Source organism: Bufo gargarizans, chromosome 4 (assembly GCF_014858855.1).
Source record: "Bufo gargarizans isolate SCDJY-AF-19 chromosome 4, ASM1485885v1, whole genome shotgun sequence".
NCBI classification, from domain to species: domain Eukaryota; kingdom Metazoa; phylum Chordata; class Amphibia; order Anura; family Bufonidae; genus Bufo; species Bufo gargarizans.
In genome coordinates, this window is record NC_058083.1 from 497974240 (window position 1) to 497999718 (window position 25479).

Genomic DNA, 25479 nt, shown 5'->3' on the forward strand with positions numbered 1-25479 from the left:
CAGCGCAGAGCGTCACAGAGAGAGAGAAAAAAACTCCCTGGCTGTGACGCTCTGCGCTGCGACTGGACAGCGCTACAGCCAGGGGAGAAGGAGACCCCCACTGAGAAACACTCAGTCTCCTGCTCATTGTTCCAATACTCCTCATTATAATACAAGGTGCCAAAATCAATGGGGGGCCACAGCGGACGAAAGGGGGGGGGGGGTGTCTTTTGAAACCAAAAAAACAAAAAACAAACAGCCATGGCATCAGTGGGGGCCGCCCTATAAGGTAAAACCCTAATTAGACTTTTGCAAAATTGATGAAAGGTCCTCTTTAAAGGACCGCAGTTTCACAATAAAGGTATGGTGGTTATGCTTTAGGGCACCTACTCTAGGTACTAGAGGTACTGTATGCTTACTTTGTGACCGATTTGCAGGTGACAGACTCCTTATAGTACATTCCTTTACGTGGACTGGCTAGTGGTCAGAATATAAATAAATGTACACACAAGTAAATAAGCAGGTGTGCGAGAGTCTTACCCTCACCATGGTCATTAGCATCACTGGGCAGCTTGTTGCTGTTTTCATCTTTTTTGGAGTCCAGCTGTGGACTTTTTGCTCGGTTTTGAAGGCAGCCAAAGGCGAGGCCGCTCAGACGCTGACCTTCAGCTTGCTTTGGCGTGGAGCAGACTGGTGACTTCTTACTTTTTGGATCTAAGAAATATAACACAAGATTAGTTATATATAAACTAATACATTAAGCAGAGATAACAATTGTTTCTCCCCATAGGTAAGTGGCAACATGCTGTATCATCGATCGGCATTAAGAAAGGGCTCATGCTCATGACCGTGTCCGTTTTGCGGTCCACAAATCACAGATCCGCAAAACACAGATCCCAGCTGTGTGCAGGCTGCCGTTTTCTTTTTCACTTCAATAGAAATGTCTTTTGTCTGCAAAACGGACAAGAACAGGACATGCTCTGTCTTTTTTGCCGGGCCGCGGAACGGACGTGCCGATGCAGACAGCACAGTGAATTGGACGTGCAGATGCAGCACAATGAATTGGTCTGCATCTGATCCGCTGAAAATTCAGATTGGATCCAGACCAAACATATGGTTGTGTGCATGAGCTCTTACAATCAGAAATGCCCATAGCCAAAATTCACAAACTTTTTTTTATATAAACTGGAAAACCAAGAATAAATGATAACGATATGCACTATATATACACAACATCCTTGTGATACTAATATTAAAACATTAGCGGCATTTACTATGGACTGTAAGATGATAATTATAACCCTAATAACCTACACAAACACCTCCAACTTAAACTTTTTATTTCGGACATTTGATAAAAGTGTCCGAACAGAAATTCGCTTATTTTTCGCATATTTGTGGCACAGATTAGGCACAAAGGTTATCTGCGACCTCTCCCCGCTCACGCCAGATCTAAAAAAGGGGACGTGACGTGGGCGGGGAAGGGCCCATCTCATTTATCATTAGTACTGTTCTATTAGGGGCCAGCTCTTCCGTTCTGAAAAATACGGAATGCACACGGGCGTCATCCGTATTGTTTGCGGACCGCAAAATATATACGGTCGTGTGCAAGAAGCCTAAGGGCATATTTTCTTTCCGCTTCCGTCCCGTTTTTTTTTTTGCGGACCGTATGGAGAACGATTCACTTCAATGGGGCTGTAGAAAATACGGAAGTTACTCCATGTGCATTGCCGTTTCGCAAAAAAGTTGTGCATGTCCTATTATTGTCCGCAAATCAAGGCCCTATTCAAGTCAATAGGTCCGCAAAAAAAATGGAATGGACACGGAACACATCCATATTTTGCGGATCCATACTGTAGAAATGCTATGCCCAGCCCACATTGCTCATGTGTTTGGTGATTAATAAGTTACTGTTTCCGCTTGCGAAACGCAAAAAACGAAACAAATACGGAAACCATACGGATATGTTTTGTGGAATAACGGAACGGAAGAGGACTTAAATTAGAGAAAAAAAAACTCAGATGTGGAAAAACTGATCCGTAAAAAAACTGACTGCAAAACAACAACGGTCGTGTGCATGAGCCGCCAGTGCAGGGTGTCAGTCTTAATAAATGACCCCCATTGTTTTTCGATAGGTTAGCCAAATTGTGGTGGCACTCAGACCAATGACGAATATATAACGTCTAAGAATTAACAAAAAAAATGTAAAGGTATGTCGTCTGCAATCCATCGATGCAGCCACAGAGACCAAATAAGTTGCTAAATTAAAGAGTCAAATAAACTGCCTCCGAGCTCCGAGACTGCAACATCGGAATATTGAGAATTCCAGTCCTTCCAGTAAAATCCACTCGCTACCCTTTTATGACCAGTGGAAAAATGATGTGCAGAAGAAAAATCTTCAATCTGTGCTTTTGCCGTTCCTCACGGTGTGCCCCCACGGTAGGAATATTCCTGTAATAAGAGGAGACATAAGGCAGACACCTCCGGTACACTGTAGGTGACCCAGGTGAAGCTGTCTGAAGACGAAACCCAGGTTCGGCCTGATGTTCACCCTGCCACATGGTTTTAAGACCATAAGTGCTTTTTTATCTTAATTTTCTCAGTATATGAAATAAATCTCTCCTTTGGTTCTATACTGGAGGTGTCTACACTATGAGGGAAGATTTATTAAAACTGGTGTAATAGAAAACAGGCTTAGTTGTCCATAGCAACCAATCAAATTCCACCTTTTATTTTTCCAAAGGAGCTCTGAAAAATTAAAAGTGGAATCTGATTGGTTGCCTATGTCTCCTTTTTTGGGGGTGTGTTGTGTACAAGCGAAGGGACAAAAACACAGATTGAAGACGTGTGCTGCTCCAACCACAGACTGGCCTCAGGGATGACATGTCAGTCAAGTTATAGGCCTCAGTAGTGTCATGTCCCCAAACGGCACAAGGCAAAGTAGTGGGGACACAACACCACTGAGGCCTATGTAATGTCCCGGAGTGCCATTACCACTCCTTGGCACCTTGCTACCACTTCCTATAGGCTAACATAAATGTCATCTAATGCAGTAGTGTACTTATCTTCACCGTGGGTGTAATTATTCATGTAAAACTGTTATGTTCATGTGATGTGCCTGGTCCACCAGCAGGTGGAAGCAAACACTTGGCAGAGCACTAGCAGAGTCTGGAACTTTTCCTTCCAGTCTCCATCCCTCTCTCAGAGAGAGGAGGAGTTAGCTAGAAAGAGTGGAGTGTTTTTTCACCCCTGTAACGGGAAGGAGGTAGGCCTCGTCCCTTCTGGACAAGCTGGCCTGTCCTAGACAACCTTATCACTAGAGGTTGTGCATTTTGGTTGCATGTCCCCTCCTAGGCTTGCATTGTCTTCTTCAAAGCTAAAGCCAAAGCTTGAGGTATTTGAAGTTCCTTGGATCGCCTACAGTAAGAGATTACTATTCCTAACATAGCTGAGCTGAAAGAGCTACACTAAGGAAACAGCAGAGAAGGGTTTGTTTTAGCAGATAAAGTACTTGCCTGCCATTTGCCTGCTGAAACCTATTGGAGACCAAGATAAAGTCTGGAAACTGTATGGATTACCGTTTATTACAAGTAAAGCAACTGTTCCACCGTCTAGCAAGTCCGGACTTGACTTTGTTCTACACCACCCAAGTTATTAACCCCTTTTGCACTGCTTTGGACCACACTACGGGATCCACCTGTATTCAGGTAGGAGACAAAGTGCTACACAACGTCTCCAGGGATACTGTGGCCTTTAACACCACTCTGGCCTTCCTACACTGGGTACCACCTATACCATCACTACAAAGGGAGTCTTGTGCTTCCTGTTGCTTCACCGCAACTGGCGTCACGACTACTTACTCTAACAGAGGGACATATAATCGTAAAAACCTCTTGGTGGGGTAAAGGATCCCCCAGGTGTACGTAGTGGGCTCGTTGCACCTATAATTGGCTGCAGGGAGCTTGTGACCCAGTAGATGCAAAAAGTGACAGACGGGAGAGGAAGTGCAGTGCAGACAGCCTGGGAGCCAGGGAACTGAAACTGAGTGGAAGGGAGGAGGTAAGTATGGATTTCTTCACAGGTCCGGCTGGACAATCTTGGAAAACCCCTTCAATCCACTTTTCCACTGCATGGTTAGGTACCAGCTCTACTCTACTCATCATTACTCGGTTTTGGTACCAAAAAGTTTGCTTTCTGCTGTGAATATTGCACCCCTTAATGTAGCTGGTAGCGGTACAGTGATGATTGTCTTGGACCTATCACTAGTCAGTGGTGTGCTCACGTGACCTTCATGGTACCGGACGGGCTCACTTGGAACCTCCTCGGATCTGGTACCAGGTACTATCTGCAACTCAGGTCTAGTCCAAAGACAGAAACACAGAGTAAAATCGAGCACAGCTGATCCCGTGCAGTGGAAAAGGGGCTATATCAGATGCTGCATGCTTCCAGAGGGGAACAAGCCTGGTACGTCAGCATACTGTATGAGCAAAAAAATGGTTATTACCTTGTGATTTGGAGCGCAAGGAAATGATTTCTTCACTGAAACTTTTGTTGATGAAGCGAAGATTTTGATTCTCAGTTTCCAGCTGAATTAAAATGAGAAGATTGTTAGTGCATAAAGAGGACAAAGTTTTTATTTCGGAATCCATACATTTTTGCAAGCCATCTGGAGAATAGTGAGAATAGAGGATCGTCAGACTATTGACAGACCTCGTGTTCAGTAAGGTAAACGTTTCATGAACGCAAAATTATGATCCGACCCCCTTCATGAAGTAGTAGTTGATGCAGGACCCGATGCTTCATAAAGAAATGAAGTGAAAGGGGTTCTGCAGGACATTAAAGGGATTCTGTCATGAGATTTTAGCCCTATAAGCTATACATATGCCCATGTCCGTACTAATAACATGAATCCTAAACTGGCCTTAATAAACCTGCTTGTGGCTCTATTAGCCCAAAAAACTGGTTTTTATAACCGGTTAATCGCCTACCTTAGGTGCCCAAGGTCAGTTAATACAGGGTGCCCGGCTGTCTGGTGCCCAGCGCCTCCTTCCCAGTCTTAATCACCGCCCTCCTCACCTCAGCGCCGCCTCCACCAGATCCGTCCCTCTGCCAGATTCGGTGCCTGCGCACTATGCTCAGCCTGATGCGCCGCGGACTTCTCGCAGCGGCTTTGTTGAGCGAAGTGCTCATGCGCACCAGGCGGCGCATGCCCCTTGGGCACCTAAGGTAGGCGATTGACCGGTTATAAAAACCAGTTTTTGAGGCTAATAGTGCCACAAGCAGGTTTAATAAATGCCAGTTTAGGATTCATGTTATTAGTACGGACATGGGCATATGTATAGCTTATAGGGCTAAAATCTCATGACAGAATCCCTTTAAGGCCTCATGCACACGACCGTTGTTGTGTTCCGCTCCGCAAAATGGGGTTCCGTTGTTCCGTGATCCGTTTTTGTTTCCGTGTGTTTTCCTTTATTTTTGGAGGATCACCAGACATAAAGGAAAGTAAAAAAAAAATCTAAGACAGGTTTGCCATGCAAATGATAGGAAAAAAACGGACGCGGATGACAATCTTGTGTGCCTCTGTGTTTTTTAGTGGTCCCATTGACTTGAATGGGTCCGCAAACCGTTTTCCGCAAAAATAATAGGACAGGTTATTTTTTTGGACGGACTGGAACCACGGATCATGGACGCGGATGACAAACGGTGCACTAGCCGAGTTTTCAACTGACCCATTGAAAGTCAATGGGTCCGCAGAAAATCACAGAAAACTGAACAACGGACACGGATTAAAACAACGGTCGTGTGCATGAGGCCTAAGACTGATGACCTGCAGCGTTTGGTGGGAGATGATCTTGAATGAGACAAGCTGCAGAACCAACATATTCATACTTAGCAACTCTCTCGGAACATGCGGTAGGCTTCCAGAAAAAGAAAAGTGGGAAAAGTTGGCAAATCTCCCAGGTGCTGGAAAAGCCTCCCATGATCAGAGGTTAGCCCCTAGGCTTGTGTGTCTCCAGGGCCGCACCATCAGACACAGTGCTGGGGTAAAATACAGAATAAGGGCTTGTTCATACAAACGTAAGGGCTCCGTGCCCATGCTGTGGACCGCAAAATGCGGTCCGCAATGCACTGGCACCGACCGTGGGGCAGCCGCATGCGGATCGCAGACCCATTCACTTGAATGGGGTCCGCGATCCGTCAGTTCCGCAAAAAGATAGAACAAGTTCCATCTTTTTGCAGAACGGAAGCATGAATGGAACACCACAGAAGCACTCTGTAGTGTTTCCGTAGGGTTCCGTTCCATGCTTCCGTTCCGCATCGCAACACGCATCTCCAACAAGCAACACCTGAAGCAAGGGGTGTGGCATTCTCTAAAACACAGACACAATAAGATCCACAGTGAACTTGTTAATTTAACCCACAAGTTGCCAGTCTCTCCGATCTCCTGGTACCTACACTACAAGGCGTTGAATTTACACAATAAAACAGCATGCAATGGAACAAAAGGAAGGGGTCCTCCTCTGCACCCCCCCACAATCCATTGATGGCTTATCCTAAGTCCTTGAGAATCCCTGGCCAGGGTTGCCAACAAGTATTTCTGGACAACTTATTCCAAATTGGGAAACCATAATGAGTGATAAATATTATAAGTAATTCATGTCTATAGCTCAATATACTGATAAGAACTCATTACCAGCATTTACTCTGAGCTGTAAAATAATGATAATTACCACCAAAATAATCTAGTCAAGAACCTCCAGTCTCAAAAAAATCACGGAAAAATCTTCTTTTTTTTTCACAGACACAAAAAAAGTCTTCTATTTTTACTGTTAGTCTAGAAATTTCCGGTTGGCAACCATGCTGTAGGCTCTCATGATATGTCGGATTTACCGAGTACATGTATTCCCCATGAAATACAGATTCTGGAGCATTGTTTATTAGATCTCTGTGTTCTCTGTCATTCCTCCTAGAAATGTTTTAAGAAACTGACAAATTGGATGTTATCATTCCCTGTATCAAAGGAATCTGTCCTTTAAGATTTCCATCAGATAGGCATTTTGTATCATTTTTTAAAGGGCTTTTCTGGGGGTAAAATACTGTTGACCCATCCTCAGGATAGGTCAGCAATATCTGATCGGTTGGGGTCTGACTCACAGCACCCCCCACCGATCAACAGTTTGAACGGGCTGCGGCACTTTGGCGAGCACTAAAGCCTCTCCCCAGGTCAGTGGCGTCACGTTCATCGGTCACATGGCCTTTCAAGTGAGTGGACCTGAGCTGCACTGCTCCAATCCAATGGACGGCGCTGTACGTGGTAAGCTGTAAGGAGGCTGTGGCCTCTTCAAAAAGCTAATCGTCAGGGATGTCGTTATTGATGACACCAGTTATGAATGACCTATCCTGAAGCCATCAATATCGAACTCTGGAAAACCTCTATAACTTTCCGTATTGTGGATGTAGTACGAAAACACCCCATGGTTTTACTGAGCCAAACTTACAGCATAGAGATGCAACGTGCTATAAATCTGGTTGAGAAGACCTGTTAGAGGTCCGTATGTTACATGCAGTTACAATATGCCCGTGTGAACGAGGACTAATATTGGAAAATGTATTTTTGCCTTTATGAAAACTGTGACGTTCAACATGATGGACCAAAGTAAGTAAAGGGAGGCAGTAATGCCCCTGTAGCCTCAGTGCTGTCAGAGGCTAGATTGACGCAATGTGACTGTACGTATCAGGTAATAATACAGATAATTCTGCACACACCTCTCTCAGCTTTCCCGTCACCCAGTCTTTAATTTTTGCTGCTTTGTCCTCTATAATTTTTGCTTCCTGCAACCGTATTTGTTTCTGTGGGGAATGCACAGAAAAATTATTTACATTACATGAGCATAACCTGCATCGCGTAGAACTTGTGCTCCTCTTCCACACCCTTTCTTCATAATGTCTGCCACTCGTTTGCTCGTTTGACCACACACCTCTCATGCTGCAAAGACTGAACTGATGCAACCCGATCTGCAGATGTAGTGATGCACAGAACTGAGCTCAATACAAAGTAGAGTATGACTGCACCAATTACACTATAAATCTCTACAAGGTAAGACACCTGTAGGCCATTTTAGGAAGGTCAGTTCTCCTACAGCTGACCCCTACGCAGCCATATATACTATCATGTTTAAAGGGAGTCTTTCAGCAGTTTTGATAAGGTAGGGGCAGGGAAGAGCACAATAAAAATATCTTTTGTGGAGCTTTAATTATCAGGAGTAGTGTGAATATGAAGTTTTATTCTGCCAGATGCTCCCTAAAAGGCATCTGTCAGCAGAGTTGTACCTATGAAACTGGCTGACCTGCTAAAGACATCTGTGTTGGTCCCATTTTATATGCAAATGAGCCTCTAGGAACAATGGGGACATTTCCGCTACACCTAGAGCCTCTCTGCTCTCTCTGCAACTGCTGCACCCTCTGCTCCTTGATTGACAGGACAGGCAGTATAATAGTGATTATGCCTGCCTGGCCCTGTCAGCCACAGTGCAGACGGTACGACAGTTGCAGAGAGAGCAGACCCTCTAAGTGTAATTGCAACGCCCCCTTTGCTCTCAGAGGCTCATTTGCATAGATTAAAACATAATTTCATAGGTACAAATCTGCTGACAGATGCATTTTAAATGCCGGGGAGAAGAATTTTCCTTTGACGTGTTCTCTGCATTGAGCTACTTCACAGCCCCTACCCCGTTTTGAGTGACAGCTGTAGCATCCAATCAGGAGACCACTACAACTATCACTGAGAGCAGAAAGGAGGGGCAGTGAAGCAGCCCAGTGCAGAGAGCACTTCACTGTGAAACTGCACCGCCTGGGAGCAGAACTTGACAGAATAAAACCTCATATTCACACTGCTCCTGATAATAAAATCTCCACAAAAAGCTATACAGCCCCTAATTAATGTTGTCAAAAGTTTGGCATGTTCAAAACTGCATACAGAACCCCTTTAATAAATTAAAATAGTGAACTATTTAACAATTTCTCGACAGGATTTTGTGAATGTTCTAATTATAGTTTTCCGTAGAATGCATATATTGGATTTAATGAAACATAGGGGGTTCTCACCTGTTCTTCTAGTTCTTGCTCCAAGCACTGGATTACTTCATCTTTCTCTTGTACCAATACCTCCAGTTCTTGACTCTTTTTGTACCATCGCATCTCTGATTCGCTGGTGTTCACATCAGCAGCTTTCAGCTTTTCTTCCATAATCTGCACCTATGCAAAAGAAAGGCCTTGAATTAGGCTGGGGTATACCTAAAGAATTAAGTGGATATTTTGGGATATTACTATTTTTTTCTAGGTTAAACCTTAGGTTTATTCTCATTATGTGAGCTAAAATTAAGATGGTGACAACAATGATACTTATCAAAGTGACCTATAACCCCTGAGTTGGTTGAGGAACCCAGGATGCAACCCACATGTCTAGATCTCAACATTTCCAGAGCTATTTCCATATTTGTTAGGTTTTCCAATGTTAGTCTTTACCTTAGAGAGGCTATGAACTTTCACCAAAAGAAGGTTCTCTTGCCAGGCTTTACCCATTCAGGACATATTAGGTCATATTAAAGGGCTTACTCATTCAGAACATATTAGGTCCCTTTAGAACATAGTAGGGTTTATACTGAAAAGAGTGACCCCCCATACTGGTTCTCATACAGCTGTAGATGCAAAACAGTAAAAGATGTTTTGATCAAGAAGTTGAGGAACCTGGGATGCAATCCAAAGATCTAAATCTCAGAAGACAAGTTACATTTTCAGAGCTAATTCCACATTTTAGGTTCTCCAATGGTAGTCTTCACTTTAGACAGGCTATCAGCTTTCAAGAAAATAAGTTTCTCTTGCCAGGGGTTACCCATTCATAGTTGGGTTTATACAGAAAAGAGTAACTAGTGTTTTTACAATGCAGAACCTCCCAAATAGCAGTTCCATAATATACCAAGTAGGTAACATACATTATTTAGTAGGTGCAGATGGAGTGTATGGTCAGACTACACAGTGTTCGTTTGTAGTTTGTAACCATGGAGAAACATAGGTTCACATACAGCTGTAGATGCAAAACAGTAGAAGATATTTTGATCAAGAAGTTGCTTCATTTTTATTTTAGATGTAATGGAGCTATCATGATAAAACCTAAAATACAGTGAGGAACAGAAGTATTTGAACACCCTGTGATTTTGCACTTTCTCCCACTTAGAAATCATGGAGGGTTCTGAAATTCACATTGTAGTTGCATTCCCACTCTGAGAGACAGAATAAAAAAACAAAAAATAAAATAAATCAGGAATTCACATTGTATGATTTTTAAAGAATGCATTTGTCTTGCACTTCTGAACATAAGTATTTGAACACCTGAGAAAATCTGTGTTAATATTTGCTACAGAAGCCTTTGTTTGCAATTACAGAGGTCAAACGTTTCCTGTAGTTCTTGACCAGGTTTGCACACACTGCAACAGGGATTTTGGCCCACTCCTCCACACAGATCTCCTCTAGATCTGTCAGGTTTTGGGGCTGTCGCTGAGCAACACAGAGTTTTAGCTCCCTTCAAAGATGTTCTATTGGATTTAGGTCTGAAGATTGGCTAGGCCACTCCAGAACCTTGATATGCTTCTTACGGAGCCGCTCCTTGGTTATCCTGGCTGTGTGCTTCGGGTTGTTGTCATGTTGGAAGACCCAGCCACGACCCATCATAAATGCTCTGACTGAGGGAAGGAGGTTGTTTCTCAAAATCTCACAATAAATGCCCCCATTCATCTTCTCCTTAATACAGTGCAGTCGTCCTGTCCCCTTCACAGAAAAGCACCCCCAAAGCGGGATGTTACCACCCCCATGCTTCACAGTAGGGATGGTGTTCTTGGGATGCAGCTCGTCCTTCTTTTTCCTCCAAACAAGACGAGTGAAGTTTAGACCAAAAAGTTCTACTTTGGTCTCATCTGACCACATAACTTTCTCGCAAGCCTCCTCTGGATCATCCAGATGGTCATTGGCAAACTTCAGACAGGCCTGGACATGTGATGACTTGAGCAGGGGAACCTTCCGTGCAATGCGTAATTTGAAACCATAACGGAGTAGTGTTCTACCGACAGTGACCTTTGAAACTGTGGTCCCAGCTCTCTTTATGTCATTGACCAGCTCCTCCCTTGTAGTTCTGGGCTGATTCCTCACCTTTCTTATCAACAGTGATACCCCACGAGGTGAGATCTTGCATGGAGCCCCAGTCCGAGGGAGACTGACAGTCGTCTTTAGCCTCTTCCATTTTCCAACAATTGGTCCAACAGTTGATTTATTTTCATCCAGCTGCTTGGCAATTGCCCCATAGCCCTTTCCAGCCGTGTGGAGGTCCACAATTTTGTCTCTGGTGTCTTTTGACAGTTCTTTGGTCTTTTCCATGGTAGTAGTTTGCGTCTGACTGACTGTGGGGTGGACAGGGGTCTTTAAAGAGCTCAGACAGGTGCTACTAAGTTAGATTAATGAGTGGAGTAGAGGTGGACTTTTTAAAGGCACAGTAGCAGGTCTTTGAGAGCCAGAATTCTTGCTATTTCTCAGGTGTTCAAATACTTATGTTCAGCAGTGCCAGACAAATACATTCTTTAAAAATCATATAATGTGATTTCCTGAATCTTTATTTTTAATTCTGTCTCTCAGAGTGGGAATGCACCTACAATGTGAATTTCAGAGCCCTCCATGATTTCTAAGTGGGAGAACTTGCAAAATCGCAGGGTGTTCAAATACTTCTGTTCCTCACTGTATCTACTAGTTCCTACCAAGAATTATGTATTTAACTCAATACTACCTCCTATAATACTAAAACATTTACATTATGGTTTCCATGTTTTCCATGAAGTCTCTATGAATGATGTTCAATGCCATGTGCAGCAGTGAAGCTCACCAAGATTTATTAGAGAAAAGAAGCCTGACAGTAAAATTCCAATGTTCCCGTGGAAATCTGCCAGGGTGTCAATAAATACCCCTGAAAGCGTTATATTTAGTGGATTCTCGTAGTAGTAAAACTTAATATGTCCTTTTAAAGTCATAGCGAGCGTCCATTGCATGTGTTGTCCGTGTCCGGTAACATTCCTGAAACATGCATTTAATTGTTTATCTGTGGAGAAGAGAAGTTTACAGAGCTCAACCTTCCTCCAGCTTAACAAAGGAGAAGCATTAATTGTCCCCGAAGCTGTCAGCCGTGACATGAGAAAGGACAGATTTCTGCTACTGGGTGCCTGCTTTGTAAAGAAAATAAATGAGGTCTCGTCCATTTTATCTTGTTTGTATGTCTAATTTTCTAAGGCTTAGCATTTTTAAGATGCCTTGGAGACTTCTTAATGGGATCCCATCAAAAGACTTCTCCACTTTGCGCATAAGGGATACTGATAGTCACTAGTGAAGTGTACTGTGACATAGTGTTTTTAGACAGTTGTTCATCCTCCGTCATTGCCCAAAGATAATCTAAATTTAGTGCAAAATAGGAATTATTTATTTTATTGCCAGTCCCACTTCCAAATGTCCATCTGTCAAAATGTTATCAGCTTACTATCTATTGGAGGTGTCCTAAGGCCCCTTTTTTTCACAGGGGCGAGTATTCCGTGCGGATGCGATGCGTGAGTTGAACGCATTGCACCTGCACTGAATCCCGACCCATTCATTTCTATGGGGCTGTTCACATTAGCGGTGATTTTAACACATCACTTGTGCGTTGCGTGAAAATCGCAGCATGCTCCTCTTTGTGCGTTTTTCACGTAACGCAGGCCCCATAGAAATGAATGGGGTTGCGTGAAAATCGCAAGCATCCGCAAGCAAGTGCGGATGCGGTGCGATTTTCACGCACGGTTGTTAGGAGACGATCGGGATGGAGACCCGATCATTATTATTTTCCCTTATAACTTGGTTATAAGGGGAAATAATAGCATTCTGAATACAGAATGCATAGTAAAATAGCGCTGGAGGGGTTAAAAAATAAAATAAAAAAATTTAACTCACCTTAGTCCACTTGCTGGCGTAGCTGGCATCTCCTTCTGTCTTCATCTTAGCTGTGTGTAGCAACAGGACCTGTGGTGACGTCACTCCAGTCATCACATGATCTTTTACCATGGTGATGGATCATGTGATGACCGGAGTGACGTCAACACAGGTCCTGTTGCTACACACAGCTAAGATGAGGACAGAAGGAGATGCCGGGCTACGCGATCAAGTGGACTAGGGTGAGTTAAATTATTATATATATTTTTTTAACCCCTCCAGTGCTATTTTACTATGCATTCTGTATTCAAAATGCTATTATTTTCCCTTATAACCATGTTATAAGGGAAAATAATACAATCTACAGAACACCGATCCCAAGCCTGAACTTCTGTGAAGAAGTTCGGGTTTCGGTACCAAACATGCGCGATTTTTCTCACGCGAGTGCAAAACGCATTACAATGTTTTGCACTTGTGCGGAAAAATCGTGTGTGTTCCCGCAACGCACCCGCACATTTTCCCGCAATGCCCGTCTGAAAGAGGCCTAACTCTCCCTAAACAGCGGGAAAGAAGGATCGGGCATGCTGCGGCAGATGGAAACACAGCTGGGACGGGCGGGTAGCCTGTAAGTATAATCCTTTCAGTAGGGCAAGCGAGCAACCCCTTTAAAGGGGGTTGCTCACCCGTGGGGGCCTCTAGGGCGAACCCTCCAATGTGGCTGGAACTGCGGAGGGAATCATACTTAACTGATTCATGCCATTGGGTTCTAACTCCTTCGCTCTCCCCCAGTTTGATGCGGGTTATGTGGCTGCTGCAGCGGTGACGTGTCTTCCTTACGTCATGTCACTGGGTCACAAGGGAGACACGTCACCTGCTGCTTTAAGGCAGATGTTGACACGGTGAGGTATGATAGAGCTGCAGTGGCCCAGGGGAAGCGAAGGAGCTGGAACCCAGCAGCGGGGATCCGGTACAGTAAGTATGATTCCCTCAGCAGGTCCAGCTACGCTGGGGTATCTGTCCGACAGGCCCCCAGGGGTGGCCAACCCCTTTAAAGGGGTTGTCCAGGCTACAGATATTGATGACCTATCCTCAGGACAGGTCATCAATATCATGTCGTCAGGGGTCTAACTCCTGGCAACCCTACTGATCAACTTTTTGAAGCAACCTCTTTAAAGGGAAATGCCCATACAAACTGAAATCTCACCTTTTCATTCTTCGGTAGGTAGCCCTTCAGTCTCTTCATGCCTACATGTATTTCTACAACCATTTTATTGTTGCAATGCAATGGATGCCAGGTGTCGAGCCACTGACGTTCAGATGTTGATGACCTATTCTCATCAATACTCATCAACCCCTTCAAGAAAAGTTCTCCGATTTTAGTAATGTAAAATAATCCACTCAATATCCAATACATTGTGATTTTTAAACGTTTCCCAGAGACTGCTTTGCACCGAGTGTGAGGTCACCTGGTTACATCAGGGAACCTCAGGGGCCACTGAGTCCCATTAGTCATGGAAGTGAAGCATCTGCTGTCCATGTGTACTTTGCTCACAGGACTTTACATTCAATAACATCCCGGGGTTAGAATAAGGTGACGACTGACATCTCCATTAATGTACAACATGTATGAAATTTCTATCCATTCCTGAGCGAGTTCATGCAGACGATGTAACAATAAACTGCTTAAAAATTAACTACACCCATTAAAAATGTATAGTAAAACCACATATAAAATAGGATGAATAATTGTGGCTTGCTGCTTTTTAAAGCACTCTTATAGGAAGCCTATATAGATGCCTGACATTTGAGCATTTTACCCGCCACCCCATACAACTGAATGGTTTGCTTGGTCTTTAAAAGAGTTTTCCCAGAATTATAGCTTATCACCTATTACCAGGAGTGGTAGTGGCCCTGGCTGCAGAAAGTCTATCACAGCAGCTTTCCTCACACCGTTGCTCCCTAGGGCCAGTGCAGTTAGAGGTGGGCATACCCTTTCTTCCATCTGAGCACTCCCTGGTGTTGGGATTCCTGTCATATGGTAGTTTAGGGTGCCCTTGGTGGTAATGGTTTTATGGGTGCAAGTGTAGCGCCCTGGTGCAGGGAGGACTTTTGTGAAATTTTTTGACATTTGCCTATTTCCCCTATGCAAAGTTAAAACGTATTACTTTATTTCACCTAAAAGAGTTAACTTGCAATGTTTAATACTGTGTAACTGCATTTTAAATATATATATGTTGTGATATACACTGCCTGTCCAAAAAAAAGTCGCCACAAAAATAAAAAAAGGTCACACACGTTAATATTTCGTTGGACCGCCTTTAGCTTTGATTACGGCACATATTTGCTGTGGTATTGTTTCGATAAGCTTCTGCAATGTCACCAAATTTATTTCCATCCAGTATTGCATTCATTTTTCACCAAGATCCTGCATTGATGATGGTAGAGTCTGACCGCTGCTCAATGGGGGTTAAGGTCTGGACACTGTGGTGGCCAATCCATGTGTGAAAATGATGTCTTATGCTCCCTGAACCACCCTTTCACAATTTGAGCCCGATGAATCCTGGCTATGTCATCTTGGAATATGTCCGTGCCATCAGGGAAGAAAAAATCCATTGCTGGAATAACCTGGTCATTCAGTATGTTCAGGTAGTCAGCTGACCTCATTCTTAGAGCACATACTGTTGCTGAACCTAGACCTGACCAACTGCAGCAACCCCAGATCATAGCACTGCCCCCACAGGCTTGTACAGTAGGCACTAGGCATGATGGGTGCATCACTTCATCTTCCTCTCTTCTTACCCTGATGCGCCCATCACTCAGGAACAGGGTAAATCTGGACTCATCAGACCACATGACCTTCTTCCATTGCTCCAGAGTCCAATCTTTATGATCCCTAGCAAATTGAAGCCTTTTTTTCTGGTTTGCCTCACTGATTAGTGGTTTTCTTACAGCTACACAGCTGTTCAGTCCCAATCCCTTGAGTTCCCTTTGCATTGTGCGTGTGGAAATGCTCTTACTTTCACTATTAAACATAGCCCTGAGTTCTACTGTTGTTTTTCTGTGATTTGATTTCACCAAACGTTTAAGTGATCGCCGATCACGATCATTCAGGATTTTTTCCCCGCTGCATTTCTTCCTCGAATTCGATGGGTCCCTACTATCCTTCCAGTTTTTAATAACGGGTTGGACAGTTCTTAACCCAATTTTAGTAGTTTCTGCAATCTCCTTAGATGTTTTCTCTGCTTGATGCATGCCAATGATTTGACCCTTCTCAAACATATCTTTTCCATGACCACAAGATGTGTCTTTCGACATGGTTGTTTAAAGGGATTCTGTCACCAGGTTTCACCCCCTCCAGATCAAAATATGGTTATGTTCAGGGAGCTTTAACCATTCCTAAAGTGGTCTTATAAATGTAATCTGTAGGCTAATTTTGCTAAAAAATACGCTATTACTAACCTGTCAGTCATAAAAATAAGGTGCCCAAGGGGATGTAAATGGCTCCAAGCTGCCGCCGTCACCTGCTGCCGTTCGTGCCCAGCGCCGCCTCATAATCTTCTGTGACGCTTCCAGCTCTCCCTCTGTAACATCGCAGTGAAAGCCTCCCTCCTCCCTCCTCCCTCTGTAACATCGCTGTGAAAGCCTCCTGCCCGCTATTTGCGGTCCGCAGCACAGGCACGGCGCCCTTACATTCGTGCGCATGAGCCCAGAGTGTGTTTTTACATACTTTTATATGTACTTTCTTTTATTTGAATCTTGATTATTATTCCATTTTATCTTTATAATTTTTACTTTTATTAAACTTGTCTGCAGACATTACTTTTGCTGTTTAAACACATGCCAAGTAAATGCTGATGCCAAATAATTGCGTCACCTGTAGAAGGAGGTACACTGACTCTGAAAGGAGGTAGAAGGAGGTACACTGACTCTGACTTGTAGCCTTCAGCGGTGTTCTGTCTCTGGCAGATTTCACTGCCCGGAAAGTTTTCAATACCCCTCGTCACTTCCTCCTCGTTCCGACGTCTACTCTGGAAGGAGGTGCATACTGCCGGCCCTACTGTGATGCGCGTGCGCTAATACTAGTTATCTTGCCTGTGGGACGCATTTGCGTTCCACAAAGCAAGAGAGGGCGTGTTCGCTAACTAGCATTAGCGCACGCGCATCACAGTAAGCCCTACTGTTATGCGCATGCGCTAATACTAGTTAGCGAACACGCCCTCTCTTGCTTTGTGGAACGCAAATGCGTCCCACAGGCAAGATTCGATTCCTCTGTAGTGCAGGATGGGTTGCCGTGGGAAAAAGCCGCATTGAAGGGTCTAAAAATCCGCTTGGGGCTTGCGAGCCGCACTTTGCCGACCACTGGCTTAGGGGATCAAAGTGCTCAGTACCCCCCTTAATATATTTTTTGAAGGGTGTAGTTTCTAAAATGGGGTTACTTTTTGAGGGTTTCCATTGTAGTGGTATGTCAGGGTTTCTTCAAATACAAAATGGTGCCCAAAAGCAGTTGTAGCAAAATCTGCCTTTAAAATCCATATGGCGCTCCTTTCCTTCTGACCACTGCCACATGCCCATAGAGCAGTTTACCGCCATATATAGGGGTAATTCTGTAAACTGAAGAATCAGAGTAATGCATATTAAGATTTAGTTTGCTGTTGACCCTTGCTGTGTTGCAAGAAAAAATTGATTAACATGAAAAATCTGCATAAAAACATTAAATTTTGAAATTTCGCCTCCATTTTCCTTTAATTTTTGTGGAACACCTAAAGGATTAGCAAAGTTAGTAACATTAGTTTTGAATAATTTGAGGGGTGTATTTTCTAAAATGGGGTTATTTATGGGTGGTTTCCATTATGTAAGCCCCTCAAAATCACTTTATAACTGAATTGGTGCTTAAAATATTTTTGGGGAAAATTTGAAAAATGACTTCTCAGCCTTCTAACGTCCTAAAAAATAAAATGACATTTACAAAATTATGCCAACATAAAGCAGACATATAGGGAATGATGACTGATAACTATTTTATGAGGCATTACTATCTGTCTTAAAAGTATTATGTGAATGTTTCCAAATTTTGTAAAATTTGGGATTTTCTATAAATAAAGGAAAAATATATTGACTTAAATTTAGCACTGTCGTGAAGTACAATGTGTCACGAGAAAACATTCTCAGAATGGCCTGGATAAGTAAAAGTGTTTCAAAGTTATTACCACATAAAGTGACACATGTCAGATTTGCAAAAAATGGCCTGGGCAGGAAGGTGAAAAATGTCCCGGGGTACAAAGGGTTAAATGTCTGGTTTTAGCTATGTTGTTATGTCTGGAAACTTGTTTTTGTCTGGAAAACCTGCTGTGTTATTGCCATTGACTATCATTAATGCTCTAATGTAAGTCTATACCAGACGGGAGCTGAAACAATGTATCTGTTTCTGCTGAGTTTCTCCACTCCACCCCTCCCACTAGAAGGGTCTAGTCTAGCAAAAACTGTAAATAAGGAGAGCAGTCAGAGCCCCTATTGTGCTGCAGTTAGGGAGCAGTGCTTGGAGGAGGAGACTCTGCCAGACTACTGAGTGACCAGAAGAATACGCTGAGACGGGGATACGCTGCCACAGACCCTGGATCACCAGCCTTGGACCAGGGTACCAGCCTTCTGAAGAGAAAGAGGGATAGCTAGCTCAGGCCTTTCCTCAGCATCAAACTCTTCTTCTGCCAGTGAGGAGACTGGAGAAGCCAGTCCTATGCCTCACCTGTACTGTTTTGCACCTGAATTCCTCCAGTAAAGAAGAACCCTGTTTTTTTGCAGACCATGACTCTGGACTTATTTCCCATTGGGGTGCCTTACCATCGCTTCCGGAGAGCAGCAACACATGGTGACACCTCGACAGTGTCAGGGGGACCCAGCGTAGCGTTGGAGTCACCCTAAACTCGGCCACTGCACAAGGCAGGGCGTATATAGTACAGCGTCTGGCGTATGGTGTAGGAGTCAGTAACCAGTCCACATTTCACTTTTACTGTACTGCAAAATAAGGGTTGTATTGTTTTCAATAGTGTCATAACACACAATGTACAGTGCACATCTTCCCCCAGATGGTTTTGAATGGGTATAGGGCGCGTTTAGCTTCCATGTACTCCTTCACTCCTCCCCTGCAGAATCTGAGGCTGGCAACAATAATTTCGGTAAGATAGCTGTAATACACTACTGCGGCATCCAGATTTAGGTAAACGAGCAACCAGGTTGTGTCTAAGTGTGGATGGTGTCTTAGCAGTATACCCCTCACAGCAGTAATGTCTATAGCCTTGGATAGCAGTGTACCTTACTGAGTCTGTTTTCTCTGCCATTACAGATTCTGGAATTTCCATATAAAGATGGTTCTCTCTTGGTACATCTTCCAGTGATGGTTAGTCTCTGTAGCTTGAGGCCTAGTACTGAGGAGTGGAACACATGGACTTTGCCTCCTCTCTCTTTCCCTGCTAACACTAGACTCTCCTAGACTAGACTGAGCTAGGGGTGAAGCTAACAGTCCACAACTCAGCTTCCCTAGGGGCTGTGCCAGAGTTGGTTAACTCTGTCACCCCCATACATTACCATACTGGGTATACAGAACATAAAATTACATAACATAAATGAACAAAAACATTTGCAAGTACCTCCTGCTCTGGGGTACTGCAACAAGTGTCTGATTACCGGGGTCCCACAGTCATGAGAATGGAGGTTTTATGTCTGCTGATGCTCCATTCAATGTTTATAGGACAGTAGCTGAACGCTGTACTTGGCTATCTCCATCATTCCCAAAAAATTGTTTGGAGTGGCAGATGAGAATGTGCACTGCCACTCCATACAAAGTCTCTGGGATTCACAGAAATAGCTATCTCCTTCAGTCCCATAGAGATTCAATGGAGCATCAGTGTGCATCTCCATGCAATCTCTGTCGGGAACCCCAACAGTCACTTTTCACATTTGGATAGGTGAAAATATTAGATTCTAGGACAAAAGTGGTTAAGTGGAATATATACAGCATAATGTATGTACATAATGTACATTTAGGGGATCATTTACTATTCTGAAATACGCCTAAATCAGGCATATTTCAGGCGCAGATGGCAGCGAAAAGGTTAGTTGTGCCGCTATCTGTGACTTCGCCCTGCTCACGCCAGGTCTAAAATTGTGGGTGTGGCATGGATGGAAAAAGGGACGGGCTCATTCATTATTCTCTACCCTTGTTTTAGGTGTCAAAAATAGTCTAAATGTAACACAGCTCGGAAGCTGGCTTACATTTACGCTGGGTTCAGACCTGAGCGTACTTGAACGTACGCTCTGTAGGCACGATTGTACCGGCGTTTGCAATCGCGCATACAGAGACAAGCGAACGCCCATTGTCGCACGTTCCCGCTGAAGTCTATGTACGGGAACGCGCGACAAGACGCCCCAAAGAAGCTCCTGTACTTCTTGGGGCGTCGGGCGTTTTACAGCGCGATCGTACGCGCTGTAAAACGCTCTGGTGAGAACCATTCCCATAGGGAATCATTGGTTCTTGGTGAGAACCATTCCCATAGGGAATCATAGGAAAGTGCTGTAAAACTCTCAGGTCTGAACCCAGCCTTAGAAGTGGCGCTGGATGCGCTGAAGTTATGAAAAGGCTGGTGCCCCTTCATAACTTCGGTGGAACCAACACCAGCTTAATAAATGTGCCTCTTAGTGTACCATTGTAGAAGAGGGGTCAGGCTCATTAGTAAAATAATGCTACCAAACAATTCTCAAATAATACCTCTATACAATGCAAAAATAAAACTGCCATACACATCCTAAATAATACTGCCACGCAAAATTTTCTTTATACAGCCATATAATATTGTTGCTCAAACCTCACATGGTAACGACAATTAAAGCCAACATAATACCGCCATACAGATCACACATAATAGGATACCACCATACAATGCCCAGATAATACAGCTGTGCATTGGAATGGCACAACATAGAGTCTTAAGAATAGATGCTCCAGAATTGTTATTACATGGGGAATGAAGGTCGTTACCAAAACAGACAAGTCAGGAGAGGGGACGGGTCACTTATGTCACTCAATGTAATGTCTGCATCCCTATAGGGGCATACATTTCAGCTTGACTGTAATATTGTACCCTACATGCAATCTATCACATCTACTGACTTCTCGTCTGTGCAGGAAGATAAACACTGGAAGAACACAAGGTATTAGCATGGTGGTTAACTGAGGTCTAATTACTATATTTTAGATTACTAATTACTGTTAAGCCCTAGACTTTAATTAGCTGCTACAGCAATATAACCAGAGGAAATCCTCCGCTCTGCATCTACTAATGACCAAGAACGCTAAGCTGCTGTTTTACAGTCAGGGTGCTGCCACATGTTGCAGCTGTGCTGGGTTTTTGGTGCAGCAAAGTAATGCACCAAAAAGGTATGCAGGTTTTGCATTTTTGCAACAACTTGCCTACATTTATGCTGGGATTACAGACAAGCATTTCAGATTGATAGAGCGGATGCTCAATGATTTATTATGGGGGAGGAAGCGTGTGAGACTGAAGGCACTCTATTTCTCCATGCCTTATAGGCAGGGAGGTCTTAATCTCCCATATTTTAGGGGTTATTTTGTGGCCTCCCAACTCTGCCTTTTTAGTGACTGGGAAAATAGTCCTTTCTGCAGTAAAGTGGTGAAGGAGGCAGGTTTTTCTGATTTCTTCACTGTACTGGAATCCGATTACCTATTAAATATACTGAGCGGGTACACACTTTTCTGCAGAATGGCTATAAAGACCTGGTCGGTTATAAGGGCTTGGTGCGCAGTTAAGGCATCGCTTATCTGCACCCCATTATGGCACAATCCGAAACTTCTTAATCTAAACGACTTAAGTTGCAGTCAGTACTAGAGGACTAAAAATGTGCAGTACTTACATCAAGTAGTCAGGGGTGGACAAATTTTGCCCCTTATGGAATTAAGGGCAAAATTAGGTGAGGTGGCCTGGTTCGCATATTTTCAATTGAGGTCAGCACTCTTTAGCACTTTGAACAGTCACCTTTTTATTATAGACACTCCTTTATTTTTACAGGATTTAATTTGTAAGAAAACTGCCACGAGAATCAAACTATCGTACTGCTATTTTTCGGGATGTTCTTTCTCCAGGACAGAGAGCCTGGTCTTCTCTTCTTTCAGAGGAGGGTCCCCCAAACTGGGAGAATATAGGGGAAAGCTTAAAATAGGTTTCACACAATTCTAACCACATTGTTGTTCAATTTAATATTCTGCACAAAATTTATGCGACACCAATATGGCTATACAGAAGAGGACTCCGGACCTCCTCTGACTGCCCCCGCTGCGGCGATCCCGGGGCAGATCATCTACATCTGTTCTGGGACTGCCCAATGGTGAGGAGGTACTGGAGCCTGGTCCAAAAAAATCTGACGCGTAAACTTAAAATTGTTGTTCCTCTGTCTCCTAGGATATGGGTCCTGGGAGATTTATCTGAGGTCAATCATCAACCCATAAAAAGTCACTTGTTGATCAAGGTGATGTTCTTGGCGAGGCTTTTGATTTCTAGATCCTGGTTTTGCTCTTCTGCCCCAGATTGTAAGAACTGGCTGGGTTTGGTGGAGAAAGTGAAAAGCTATGAGTGGATCCTGTACAAACAAAGAGGATCCTACTCAAAGTGGAATAGTCTATGGAAAGACTGGGACACGGCTAATTAATTAGGATCCCCTTCTCTTTTTTTTTTTTTTTTCTCCCTGCAGGGTGGGGGGGGGGGGGATGGCGGGTTGGTGGGAAGAGACGGGGAAAATGCTATCTGTCCGGCTTTTCAGCATTTATTCTATAGATGTAGAATGTGAAGGTTCAAATGTCGACACTATTATGTATATTCGTATGAAATTATTGTCAACCACGTTCACAGATTAGAATTGGCGGACTTATGGATTTTATAATGTTAATTATGTAATATGTATTTAAGTTTTTGTATCACAACAAATAAAATTTAATTAAAAAAAAAAAGCCCTAGACTTTAATTAGCTGCCACAGCAATATAACTAGAGGAAATCCTCCGCTCTGCATCTACTAATGACCAAGGACTGGGAGCGCTAAGCTGCTGTTTTACAGTCAGGGTGCTGCCACATGTTGCAGCTGTGCTGGGTTTTTGGTGCAGCAAAGTAATGCACCAAAAAGGTATGCAGGTTTTGCATTTTTGCAACAACTTGCCTACATTTATGCTGGGTTTTCTTCCAGCAAAATGGGGGTGGGGAGGAAATCACACACAGCAAAACTGAATTACATTTATTACAAAATAAAATGACATTAAAGGGAAACCTGCTGTGTTATTGCCATTGACTATCATTGAAGCTCTAATGTAAGTCTATACCAGACGGGAGCTGAAACAATGTATCGCAAGATTACGGCGCTCTAGCTTTCTGACGTCGGGGAGCAAGGAGGAGATTCTAAGGATGCGGGGCGGTGCTGGACTCATCTCAGGAACAGGACTCATCTCAGGTTAATTTGCATATGTATCAAATCGGGTTTTTTACACAATAAAAGCACACAGAGCTATGGGGACTGGGTATTGCGGATGTGCTAGCGGCCATCTAGCAACCCATGTCCTCAGCTCTATATCCAAAATCCAGGTGACAGGTTCCCTTTAATGTCATTTAAAGTGTAACTGTCATTTTGGTTTATTTTTAGTACAGCGTAGGGACAGGGTTGTTAAACATGTTTGTATTATATTTTCTTACGGAAAGATGCTGCTTTGTACTAGAAAACAGAGTGTAAAGCCCTAACTGAGCGTTACTAAGGTGAGTCAGTCTTCAGTTCTACTCGAGTGCTGAAGACGTCTGTGTGTAACTTACAGAGGCTTCCAGGCTGCCTCTTGTCACTACCCCAGCCCCTGACTATGGACATGTGTCCTAACTACCACCACCCATCACCTTGCCTATCTGTCTTGTTACACAGAGGAGTCTTCAGTAGAACTTCAGTAAGTTCAGTTAGAGCTTTGGTGCAAAGACTGTTAATTTTTTCTAGTACAAAGAAACACATTACAAGAATGTGTAACATCCCGGTCCCTACACTATATAAACCGAAACGACAGTTACACTTACACACACTGTGTACTTTACCTTTGCTAAAAGAAATTACAGCATAAATGCAGGTATGGCTGCGGCAATGTCAAACTGGAAGTTTTCAGCAAGGAAGCCCGACAGAGCAGCCCAGGCCTGGAAGAGAAGGAGTGAGGAGCCAGCCCCGGGAAACAGGTAAGTAAGATTCCCTTTACAGGTCCAGCCAAGTGGGGGAGTTTGCCAAAAACACCCCCATTCTTGCACAACCCAAGGAGTTGTTCCATCTTGGACATTGGTGCCATATAGCTAGGATATCAATGTCAGGTGGGTGTGGGTCCCACCTCTGAGACATGCTCCTATTTAGAGAACGAGGCCCCGAAGTGAAGAGGGGCACATCACGTAGCGCGCTTTCCATTCACCGCTTTGGGACTGCCGGAAATAGCCAAAACAAGCGCTCAGCTATTTTCGGAACTCCCAAAGCGCGAACGGAGGGTGGTCGCGTATGCGCGGCTGCTCTCTGTTCACTTCAGGGGTCTTTTTTAGAGGTCTAACATTGATATCATAGCGATATGCCATCAATGTCCCAGATGAGAATACCCCTTTAATAAACAGCTATTCACTATTGTAACTGCAACCCATTGGTGACTGATGTGACAACATTGCTCCACCACGGCAGCCAATCACCATAGCATCTCAGCTACACAAGGAAATGTTTGCTGCAACTCCCCTGGAAACCATAAGAGCTTAAATGAATTCACTTTTATAAGGGCGTGTATTTTTCCACGTTGATTTTACAAGCTGACGGCTTTTTGTCTGGCAGAGCCTTGGCGCTTACATCAATTGGACCAACATTTTCCAGAAGAAGAGCCTGTTGCACATTTTTGAGAATAAAGTGGGTCACGCATCATCGTGTCGCTGTAATCGGAACATAAACAACAATCTCAATGGAAATGAGGAGTTATAATTTGAACTATGAAATGAGTAAATATCCTCAGTTTGGCATCACCAGATAATATTTTTTTTTGCATGGTTGTAATGTGTGAAAAGATGAAAAGAAGTATGTTAGGCCTTATTCACAAGTGACGGACAATCTTTTAATTGTTATCCAGAACAAGGACAATCTATGGGTATATTCATACGTACGTTTTTTTTAAAGGACCGTAAATACAGGCAGTCAAAAAAATAGGACATTTTTTGTCCATTTTCACTGTCCGACAGCATCCATACCATACATTCCTCTGGATAGGTCATCAGTGTCTGATGGGTGGGGGTCTGACACCTGGGACCCCTGCCGATCAGCTGTTTGAGAAGGCACAGGCGCTCACAGTAGAGCTGTAGCCTTCTCACAGTTTGGCCATCCCGGGCCATGTGATGTCATGTTCATCAGTCACTTGGCCTAGGTGCAGCTCAGCCCCATTGAAGCAATGCTGCTGAGCT

At 43.7% G+C, this 25479-nt stretch overlaps 1 protein-coding gene across 2 annotated transcripts in view; it reads right to left on the bottom strand.

Moving 5' to 3' along the window:
• PLEKHH2 (pleckstrin homology, MyTH4 and FERM domain containing H2) overlaps positions 1 to 25479 on the bottom strand; it is a 144345-nt gene that overhangs the window by 54889 nt on the left and 63977 nt on the right. Inside the window, exons 4-7 of one of the 2 annotated variants that reach the window (XM_044290007.1) lie at positions 9085 to 9234; positions 7747 to 7830; positions 4484 to 4565; positions 526 to 693 (exon numbers count right to left, since the gene is read on the bottom strand). In XM_044290007.1, coding sequence (XP_044145942.1) covers positions 526 to 693; positions 4484 to 4565; positions 7747 to 7830; positions 9085 to 9234 — 484 coding nt within the window. Of the gene's footprint in view, positions 1 to 519; positions 694 to 4483; positions 4566 to 7746; positions 7831 to 9084; positions 9235 to 25479 lie in introns of both variants that reach the window. The other variant, XM_044290006.1, reaches the window with a different exon arrangement.